We start from the raw sequence: 11,817 nt of genomic DNA on the forward strand, positions 1-11,817 counted from the left end.
TATGTATAAATCGCTTATGTGCTTTAATGTGGATGAAAGGGTACTTAGGCGAGGGTGTACTTTATCACACTCAACCTAAACCCTAATTTGCACCTGTATTTATACATGACATGTGTATATGAATTGTTTTGGGACTGAACCCCTTGAGCTTGTTGCTCGGGGTGACTTTTGTGAGTTATGAAATATGATGAGTTTGGAGCCCGATCTCAAGACCTAGACGGACTATTCGAGCCGGTCGGGGCTTGGTCAAAATCAGTCCAACCTAGTCTTGAGGTCACCACGTTTGTGAACTAAGTTTAATTTCGTTTTGATTGCTCGAGCCATTTTGTACGGTTGACTGGCCAGTGAGGGTGATAAAGGGTACGGTGGAAGTACAAATGGAGTTTTACGGACCCTTATTTGTGGTCGACGGAGTGTCGACAGGAGGTTACACGTGGCAAATGACTTGGCTTTGGAGCCAACCTGTATCCTTAACTTGTGCTGTTATTTCCTTTGCTTTTGACTTGGCATCTTTGTGACGTAATTGTTCGTCTTGATGTGCCATTTATGTTTTTACCCCTGTTTACTTACTAAGGTTATAGCTTACCTTTTCCCTTTATTTTCCTTAACAGGGGCTGACGCGGGAGACTCTTTGGCACTGTCACTAGTATACCTAGGTTTAGTTTGTAATAACAGGGCAATTAAGCTAGTTCTTCTTGTTATAGTGATCCGTGTAAGGACTCTTCTTCGGGTCTACTTTCTGATTTTGGTCATTATCATAAGGTGATGTAGTGGTCTGGATATCTACTTTTGAGGGTGTAAATAGAACTCTTTTGCCAATGTATATATTGTGAATAATACTTTTTCGGTTTATATAGCTTTTATTACTTTGCGTTTTCGAGTCCTGGCGCGACCTAGGCAGACGGTCCGCTAAATCCTTTGGTACGCCTTTGGGTGCGATGGGGTCGTCACAAGTTGTCATCAGCAATATAAGGAATTCAAGGGAGAAAATGTAACTAGGCTACCCCGAAACCATCCGAGCCAACCCAAGGGGCAGCTCTGCCTTATTCAACATTGTAAAGTTTAAGGTAACTTGGGCATAATTTGCATATGATTTTATGTGTCTTTCATGACTACGAAAGTTCACTCCTAATTGGACATATGAAGCCACTTAGATCTTTTCATGGATATACAAGCACTGTTCTTGCTTGGCTACATTTTCTAGTGGAACATGGGAAGATTTCATTGGTCTTGCTGGGGGTGGCTACCTTTGACAAAGAATGGATAAGATTTGATACAAAGGCGTGCTTATTTAGATCAAAAGGAAATAAAAGATTCGGTAACTGATCAAAGAAAGATGAGAATGAAGAAAAATATATTGTAATACCAAAGTTTTAGCCAACACGTTGTGCTTGGGGAAAGTTTCCAAGGGTTCAATGATGGTCTAAAATTTTCTCCAATCACATTATTGTACGTATTATACGTCCAAGAAAACTAAGAAGATTATTAGTACCTGAAAGTTTGAAACTAGAACATAACTAGATATTTGATTGGTGGGTTTTTACTTAGAGTCTTGCTCCTAAACTAGTGGTTGTGATGTGGTGTAGGGACTTGGAGACTAATCCATTACCTAACTAGTAAAATTCTGGTCGGACATTAGCTAGTGGGCTTGGAATTCTAGCCAGTCAATTAAAGTTTCATACTAGTTAATGATTGATTTTATAATTGTGGGAAAGAAAAATGTATGATTATTTACTTCATTTAGCATCATGTAGTTTCAAATATTCCTTTTTTTTAAACTGAAACATGTTGTGGTAATATGCCTGTACCAGAAGCATATTATTACTCAGGGATCCAGCGCCAGAAATGATCCTTAAATTTGGGTGACTTTGGTTCAGTTCGAGGTGAATATTTGGCCACACTTTCAACTTCTGATAGCCTATGCTTAGGGGAGTGAATTTGCTTCCTGATCCTCCTTACGTTCTGAAGCCTCTTTTGGCATCGGATCTTATGGGAGTATTTCACAGTGGATCTAACTTAAAAGTGTGTCAAGATAGTCGAGTTTTTTCAGATTTTCTTGTTTTGTTCTAATAGCCATTTTTAGTCTCTCTATCACGTTACAAAAAACGTTACAGTATAATGCTAAACCATTTTTCTAATAGTTTTCAATCCGAACAAGACTCTAGATTGATTGGCTTCTACTCCTTTTTTTTTTTACCTGAAAACACAGCTGATGTCCTCAACCGTAAACCACTTTCCACAAGTTGGTTTCAGAGAGATTCCAAATAGTACTTTCCAGAATGTTTGAGGAAAAGAGAAGGATCCTCCCTTTGTTAAGAACACGAAATCAATCTGGCACTTCCGCAGGCATGGCTGAAGATGCTGAGAGAAATCGTTGCAAGTTCAACTGGACCTGATCATTAGATCTTAGGCAGGCAAAAGGAATAACTTGGGATGGACCTCAGTATACTAAAGGGCTTTGCACAAGCATATAGCCCAGGTGAGTGGAAAAACAAAGCCAAGATCATCTCATATTTTGGACAGAAAACTGGAGGCCTATTCTGCATCCTCATTTTATAGATGGATACAAAAGAAAACAGTGCAGATGAATATGTATGCAAATATATTCATCAAATACAAGAGGGAAACGGCGTTTGTTGGTGCCATACTGCCATTTAAGTTTCTCATTGAGCAAAAATCACAAGATACTTCTGTTGAGTCATGCACTGAACAAAAAATAAAATTTTTTTTTTTAAAGAATCAATTGAAAAAAATTAGGTAGCAGAGGATGAATAAACAAAAAAGCTGCAATAAGTTAAATCCTCAACTAAGAATCAAAATTTTGGTTCTTTCAACTACTAAAGATAAATTCTACCTTCTAAGCTTTCCCTACAACAACCCCAAAATCTACCCACATGAACAGCCTATCAGTAAATCATCCACTAAATGAACAAGAAATTAATAAATCAATGAATAGCTGTACAAGATCTTACCTAATCCCATCGATTGTAGTGATCTACAAAATCTCAAACTAAGACACTAGCTGGATTTTCCCACAATGATCTCTAGAGCCTGCTCCTTCAGATTTGGAGAAATGGTTTCACAACCGTCAGAAAACCCTACAAAAAGTTATACCTACCTCCAAAAATTTCTCCTAATGAAACATTAGAAGAATCATCCCTATATATTACTGCTACAAGGGCTTTGCAGGGGCTCTTTTCAAGTTGCAAGAAACTAGCCCACAGACCAAAAAACTGATTATCTACCCTATTGACTCTGCCCCATCAACACGAAACCTTACTCGCTGATGTGCTTTCAGGGCTTCTGAAGAGAAGTTCTCCAAGGCCTTGAAAATGGGAACCAAACCTCCCTGTACACTACTTGAAGCTGCATCATGCACTATTTTTATGGCAGTCTTGTGCTTTGCTCTCTCCTCTGCCAACTTCTTTGTTACCAAATCTAAGTCCACTGTCAAATCATCCAATGGTGAAATTCCACTTTCTGATGGAACAATAGAAACACCAGTTTTGTCTGACATTGCATCTTGTTCACGAGGTATTTTTCCTCTCTCCATCTGGATGGTTTTCAGTCGGTCCTTAATATCCTTTGAGAGGTCCTGTGCTTTTATTCTTTGACGTTGCTCCTCATCTTGCTTTTCCCAGAGCTCCCGCAAACTTGAAGCAAAGTTATGCATCGCATTTGCTACTCGGATTTCAGATATAGTTTCCATTGCTTGATACCAATCATGGCATATCACAAAAACTGGAGGAGCTCCAAGCCGCCCTGGGGAGAAAGGAGCACGTCCATCAGGGGTTTCTTCTGGTTCATACTGTAAGCATTGCAGAAGCCACCCATTTAGTGACTCAACATAAGACTTCTGGGTTTTGATCCAGTCACTAAAACGATCAGACCATGCCCGGAGTTCCATCTCAAGTTCAAGAGAGGCTCGCAAGCTTGAGTCTTTTAGAAAACTAGTGTTTGCCTTTAGAGTGCGAGTTTTGCTTTCCATGATAGCTTGGAATTGTTTCTGGTGACAACCAAGCATCGCCTTCCACATTCTAATTAGCCTGTCCATCATAATTCCAATAATTAATAAAGATGAACAATTCATCCTTATTAAATCTATTTAAAGAAATAGTAAAGATTTGAAGGTAACAAACATCCACAAAATTAATGAATGCTACTACCATCTTTGTGCCAAAGAAGGAAAACAAAAGCACATCACAAAGAAGGAAAACAAAAGCACATCAAACCAACAACAGCATGAAGCGACCCAAAAGATGGAAGTGCAGTAAAGAACACAAAGCTGGGAATCGTACGACATTAGTGAAAATTAATGACCTTGCTCAGGATGCCAAAACAGCCAGGAAAGTCAAATTTTCCCATAAGCCTTCCGTTTTGTGCGTGAAAAAATTTTTGTTGGAGCATATAAGGAGCAGAAGAAAGAATGAAGTGCCAGCACACAGCCAAAGAATTTAACTTGTGCTTCCTAAGGTGAAGTAATATATGAGTTTGAACATAAATCATATTAACGTACTTCAATACGAACATACCCATGAATTAAGTCAGCGACTTGTGGTTGCAACTCCTCGTCCCTCAACATGTGTATTCTGCTTGATATTGCATCAATTGTTTTCATGCAGACATTCAGTTTTGTCACCAATACCCTAATTGAAGCCCGAAGAGCATCAATTTTGTTAGGTTCGGCACCTTTTTCATCCAAAATCTGCAACTTCTTGCACTGCTTCTCATAAATAACCCTAAGTCTTTCCTCAGCCTAAAACCAAAGCAATAATTTTAGTTACTTAACGACATCAAAAAGAAATTCAGAAGCCATATGGGTACATATACACAGTGAATATTAAGTACCAAGAAATAAGATATGTTAATTGCCTTGGACCTAACAAATATAGACTTTATCCCTTAATGGAAGCAATTAAGTTTGGTTTTTTCCTTAATATATCCCTAGTGTCTTTTCACAAATTTTGCAGGGAAAATCAGTAAACTCCAAATAAGAGATTGATCAATCACTGAATAAACGACATAAAAGAGCTACTGATAAGCTAAAATACCGAAATCATGAATCATGCTAAGCAAAAGGTAGACCAAAATAATGGTCGGATTGGTCTATGAATCTTAACTTGAATCCAATGCCACTAAAATAATTTATTAAAACCAGTCAACTTGGATAGAATGTAGTATGAGTTTCATTTTTCGCTGTTTCAAAAAACTGACTAAAACAATAGCTGTGAACATATGCATATAGCTAGAGAAAACATACATGTATGTAAACAGAAATATTCTTGTACATAGCTAGAGAAATAAATGAAGGCGTTTGGCTGCTGCTGTAGTTCCATTAAGATTCAGTTTGATGATAGATAGCTATGAGTACAATACATATGTGCATACACATCCAGATTGACACAAACACACATGTAATTGAGAGAGCGAAATGGAGAGAACCAGTTGGCACTGGATAACACAAAATCAACCAAGAAGGGAATCTGATTTAATGCTTTACTATCCTTTATTTGTATATATTGCAACCAAAAAGCAAAAGCGCTTTCTTAAAAGCATGAAAACTTGATTGTTTTCAAATTTTTTTATTTTTTCTATTCAAGTATTTCATGCATAGAGCTAAGCTTGAAGTTGTTTTCAGTTGATCATAAAATGTTATGCACTCTCAGACGCCACCTTGACGATAGTATTGTTTCCACCATGAACAAGACTCAAGTCCCCACATATCTTCTTTGGAACTTTTCAGAAGAAAAAAAAGTAGGATCAAGATATGCATTGGTCATTCAAGATAAGAAAGAGATAGTCATCAAGGAAACTTTTACGAAGAATGAAACTTGAACGTGAAATCCTACTACAGTGCACCGTATCATTGACAGGTTCACACAAAATAGCACCAGTCTTTATTCTAACCATGTTTTGCATTTACTCATGTTCTCCTTTTTTGAATTGTAAATCTCTAAGTTAATATACAGGAACAAATAAATTATTAACTTGTAACATGTCAATTCTGAAGGGTGGTCAAAATGCATAAGTAAATAAAGGAAAGAACATGACATTTAGCAATATGACAACTCAGGTGAAAATCTTCAAGTCATAAAAAGTTTTAAGATGAGGTTATACACTTTACCTTTACTTCCTTGTACAGTTTCTTCTCCCAGGCATAAAGCTTCTCCAGAGTAGCTGAAAGGTTACCTGGCTTTGACTCAATGTCCTTCCAAAGTTCACCAAAGTAGGATTCTGCAAATTTATTTGCTTTAGCAGCTAATCTTACGGAGCTTGTAGATGATTGATATAAAGATGACGAGGATCGTGATCTCAGGTATAGAATCCTGGATAAAACCACTGTATAGAGACACATGAGTTGTATTAGCATAAATGTCTACCAGGTCTGAAAATATCTAGTCTGACAAAGTGACAACGTTTTTCTTATCCATTCCAATCAAAACTCTGACATAAGGTGGTGTGCACGAGAAGCAACATGAGGCAGTCAAGCTTTTATGATGCTCATTAACTACATTAATATAATCAATAATACTGATTCAGGTTAGTAATGTACAAATCTGTTTACAAATACTTTATCTGGCAGGAACATGTTTCTGAAATTATTAAGTACACCAGAATACTTCATGCTGTCATTAGCAACCCATTGATTTTTCACTACAGATACTAATCAGAAAGCCATATACTTCATGCTGCCATTAGAATATCGAAGTTCTCAAAATCAGATGAAAACCACAGATTCATAACAGATCTTTTTAGCAGATACATTTGAGGAAAAGAAGAAAGTCTATTACATGATTCAACTCATTATCTTTCCTAGATACTTCTGAGAAAATTAATACTGACCTACCAGGTTTAAAAAGGTCCCTGCAGAAAACAATTCAAGTTTATAGACACCAAGTTAGCATTCCTGTTTCATCTTTAGTTTTCAACTGCGCAGTTATCAAATGACTAGAACTGTTTAAATGACAGTTGCTATTCCAGCCCCCAGTACAGAACAAGCCTAATTACGGGCAATCAAAGTTAGTACATCTGAAAGAAATTGGATATTGCAAGCAGCTTTCAGTAAGCCACTAATTGAGCCAGGTGGCACAGGTCAACGTTTCATATTTTAGGTTATAATGGATTATGACCAATATTCTGGACAAACTAATAAAATTCCAGAGAAAATTGAAAGTTTGTCATACCTAAGATGTAAAAGTTTCAAAACCTTATCCAAGTAATCTAACAATTACCAATATCACAGGCTGATTGCATTTAGATGTAATCCATCCAATTAGGCTCATTTCATGAACTCAATAACAATGGAGTAAGAATAAGCCATCTGCTGCACGCCCCTAAGAAGCAGTTCAAACAACATTTGACTATGAACAAAAGGTTGGGAATAGTAACATAGCGCATACCTCTAAAGAAACTTGGCTGATAAGGCAGCTTCCCAACCTCGAGCATCACAGCGACATCTTTCCCATAATTAGAGGCAATCGCAAATTCATCCCGGATTTCAGCAACAACTTCTCGAAGATCCCGAGTACCATGAGGTGATAATGCAGTAAAGTTACTCAATTTTGTGGACTCAACGTCGGGCTTTGAGGTGTCATCCACCTCAAAACTAACTTCCTTCTTCTTCACATTCACATCGTCAGGGCTCTTCGACGATAAAACAGTCTCAGAACTGCTCATATCATCAGTCAAATGATTTGATCCTGTACCCTCGTTGTTATCCGAGGTCACTCCTTTCGAACTTCTTTCACTAAAATGTTGTTCTGCTGATGGCATGGGCACCGATCTTGAACTAACATCATCATTCTTGTGCAATGGCACACTTTTTGAGCTTCCCTCAGTACCCTTTCTCAACGGCATTCTCCCAGGAACATCCTGATCACCACTCCTTTGCAATGGCTCTCCTCTAGACCGCGAACTACCTTCCCCTGCCAAACTCCTCTTCACATCCTCATTTGCTGTTTTCCCTTTCTCCACCTCCCTATACACCTCGTGCTCTGTTTCCTCCTCCAAATCCGGAATCCCCTCCCTCTTTCTCACCTCAGCTGAATCCGGACTACTCACACTCGATCCATGTCCATATCCATTCCCGTATCCAGCCTGCAAACCATAATACCCCGAATAACCACTATCAAAGGCATCGAAAGGGTTCAAGAAATCCCAAGTAGACGCCTTGGGAGACGGGGGAGGTGGCGGATCAGCCCGGGCACTCCTCGATTTTCTACCCTCAAACTCCCTCCCCTGCTGGGAAGGAGAAGGCCCAGGCCCCATTGGGAACCCATAAAAGCCCTCATTCTCATAAGGGTAGCTATAAAACGAACTCGAGAACCCATTCATCGCTGGCTCCGCCCCATGAATCACCGTCTTTGTCGCCGGAGACGAACTTTTCATGTAATGAACATTAGTATGACGGTAATTAACATAGGGATTTTCATAAGAAGGCGGCGCCCAAGCTTGGTAAGGCGGGGGAGGCTCCATTCCAAAATAATTTCCAAAAGGCCCCCAGTAAACCGCCGGTGGAGGAGGAGGAGGAGGAGTAGGCTGATCATTCATCATACCATAACCATATGGAACTGAATAATCTTCAGGATACGAATACCGCCAGCCTCCCCCTCCCCCACCACCTCCACCGCCACCTCTTCTTCCCCTATTATGCCCAGGATCACCTTCATCTTCATCCGCATCCTCACCAGGCGAATGTATGTGACTGCCATTATCATCTGAATGATCAGAAAAATGCAAATGCGATTCATTGTCATCATTTTCATGGCTATGGTGATGGAATCCAGACCCACCCGAATTCTTTTTACCTTTATTTTTCTTACTTTTACCCTCGTTTCCACCACTACCCAAGCTTCTACTGGTTTTGTCCATCAATACCCCTCTCTTCTCTTCTTCCCCATCATCATCTTCGTCGTCGAGGGGGTGCAATGTGATCACTGGAGACGACGTCGTGGTATCGGAAGACGACGACGCGGCAACAACCAGCTCCTCGTCGACGAATTTCCTCAGGGCTTCTCCGACGTCCTTCAACGAGAGAAAATACGACAGGTGCGCCGCCGCGAAAGCGTACCGGTGGTCGGCAGCGGCTTTGAGCAAATCCTTTCTCTCCCGGCAACGGATAACCAACGGCAAGTCGTCAACTTTGGAGGCACAGCAACCCATCTGGACAGTCCAGCAGCAGAGAATCCGAACTTAAATACAAATCCAAACCCGAACCCGAATCCAAATTCACCCCAAGAAGCAGAAAATTCATGTCTGTACTTGTCCGTAAAGTTGCATTGTGCAGAGCAGAAAATTCAAACGGAGAAAGGAAAATCACCCCTTTTTTTTTTGTTTTTTCCTTAAGAAGCAAGAAATTGATTTCTTGGGTGAAAATTTATAGAAACACTGGGTGTTTCTTTGCGCAGGATTTGGAAGGAATTGAAACAAAAGGGGAAGAAAGTGGTTGAAAAAGTAGTGAGCTTTCTGGGAGGAGGAGAAAAAAGGATGGGAAATTTTTGGTGGGATTTTGGGAGGAAAAAGTAGTGAGCTTTCTGCTGAAAAGGGCATACGGAAGGTACAAGAGTTAATGCCGGAGGTACAATACAGCAGATGTTGAAGGAAATTTTACGCGGTAACTTCTTTATCAGCGAAATTACGCAGTTAATACTAGTAATAAGAAGGCGTGGGGAATCAAGGTAGAAATCTGACCGTTGAAATTAGGGAAATTGGCATTGACTCATCAGTCAGTAGTCAGTAGACTCAGTACCATCCATGGAAATTAGTGCGTGGAATTTTGTGTGTGTTGGTGCGTTTTTTTTTTTATTTTTTTTTATGGTACTTGTTTCAAAATTTTTATTTTTTTTTATTTTTTTTTTGTGGGGTTTTGAGAATTTGAGGGAATTTTATTAGTAGAAAAATAGAATAGGGTTTTTGAGATCTGTGAAGAGGGTGGGGATGTGTGAGTGTGTGTGTGTGTGTGCAGTGTGTGTACTATGTGAGATTTAATGTGTTGTTGTTGTAAGAAGATAAGAAGAGTGTAGAAGGGGGAGAAGAAGTCATATGTTGGATTCAGTGAAGTTCGTCTGCAGAGTCCGCTGTCCGAAATTAGTTTGAAAATTGGCCAATGGGGGTGGGGTTGTCTTTTTGTCTTTAAAAAATTGTGTGTATTTTTAATTATTTGTTTGGTAGCCTTTGTTCTGTTTTCATTTGGATTGCTATTTTTTCGGTAGAAAGATATAATTTAATGTATATGAGATAAAAAGTGATTGAAAATTATACTTATCGGAAATGTAAAAATTTTCTTTGAAAAACTTGGATCCAAACTAGTGGCTTTGTAGGTTGTAGATTTGGAAGGTTGTAGATTTGGAGGGTTGCATGTGTTTAGGGTAAGTTTGAAGTAAATTATTGGTGAGAGGAAGTCAATTATCAAACAAATAAATGTTAAATTATAGGGACACTTGACTCTGGAAATTTTTGTAAAATAGTTGAAATGGTAGATCATCTTTCATTTGTTATCTCAACATTTGTCCATTGTTTCTTTCTTTTACCTTGTTCTTACTCATTTCAAGAATGGAGAAGAATTTATTCCTCAATCATTGAGGGCAACAATTACTACTCATTAGCTCACAAAATTCATAGTGAATCAAAATTTACTTTTCAATCTACAAGATTTGCATTATCTTTTGGGATAATATCAAAAACATCCTCTTGAATTTCTCTTAATATCATTTAATACTTTTAAGATTTTGAAAGTATCACTTACATCCATCCAGTAATTGTAAAATGACTATAGTAACTCTCACTCGGTATATAATTTATATATCAAATAAATAGAGCTCAAAATTTTATATAAAAAAAAAAAAAATCAAAGGTCACTTTCTTCTCTTTCCCTTACTCCAACATTCTCTTTTACTTATTTTTTTTGGATGATTATGCGATCTTTTATTTGTAAATTACAATAAATTAAATTTTATTTATCTTTTTCTTTTTGTAATTGCAATCAGGAAAGGTATGATTTTTTTTGTTTATTGTGAGTTGACATTTATAGTGATTTTACTACAACCTAAAGGCTTGGGCCACATGTTGAGGAGAGGTTGGGAGAAAAAAAATGGTTCACAAGAAGTCGACTTTAAGTATACAGAGTTGAATTAGTGCTAGTATATTTCTTTATAAATATATCTTTTTTTCAAATTTATATTTTTATGGATTATAATTTTGCGATATTGTGGTACAACTAGAGATTATTTTTTAGATGATTTTTTTGGAGTAAATAAAATGGTTTAGGAGTATTTTTATTTAGCAAAATGAGCAAAGGGGTAGTTTGGAATTTTTATTAAATTTTATTACATAAATAACAAAATAAAAGAGGTAAATAATATTTTTAAAACCTTAAAAATATTAAATGATATTAAGATAAACCTCAAGGGAGGTTTCTAATATTATCCCTTATCTTTTTTCCTCACTCCCATCTCGTGTAATTAGAAAGAGTCAAGAATGGTAGAAAACACACTGGATACTGCAATCAATTGATAATGCACTTGTTTTTGTCTTTTTGCATCAAACGAAGGAAGCAGGAAGATGGGGTCTGGCTTTCATGAATTGGTGTCAGAGATAGCTGCAGAACAAAAGAAAGAAGGAGGATTAGGTCAAAAAAATTTGTGCGACTCAGATCACTCCTTGTAACTCGATTTTCACACCGTGTAGGACTCACAAAAATATTATTCTAGTGTTATTCGCTGTTATTCTATTGTTACATCTTATACAAATGAAATTATACCGTGTGCAAATGATGTTACAACTTCCGGAAAAGTTCTCAGAACAACCGTTCTAGCCCCG

The 11,817-nt window shown here is 37.9% G+C and overlaps 1 protein-coding gene across 1 annotated transcript; it reads right to left on the reverse strand.

Annotated features, from left to right (window-relative positions):
* Nucleotides 1–2,830: 2,830 nt before the first annotated feature.
* Nucleotides 2,831–9,465, reverse strand: LOC113748803. The gene is made up of 4 exons (XM_027292364.1): nt 7,401–9,465; nt 6,125–6,339; nt 4,533–4,756; nt 2,831–4,046 (listed from the first exon to the last, which is right to left on the reverse strand). Exons 1-4 carry the CDS (start codon nt 9,160–9,162, stop codon nt 3,242–3,244), a joined length of 3,006 nt encoding a protein of 1,001 aa, XP_027148165.1. The 5' UTR covers nt 9,163–9,465; the 3' UTR covers nt 2,831–3,241.
* Between the last annotated feature and the right edge of the window lie 2,352 nt (nt 9,466–11,817).

The sequence above is a fragment of the Coffea eugenioides genome, chromosome 10 (assembly GCF_003713205.1).
Source record: "Coffea eugenioides isolate CCC68of chromosome 10, Ceug_1.0, whole genome shotgun sequence".
Taxonomy (NCBI): domain Eukaryota; kingdom Viridiplantae; phylum Streptophyta; class Magnoliopsida; order Gentianales; family Rubiaceae; genus Coffea; species Coffea eugenioides.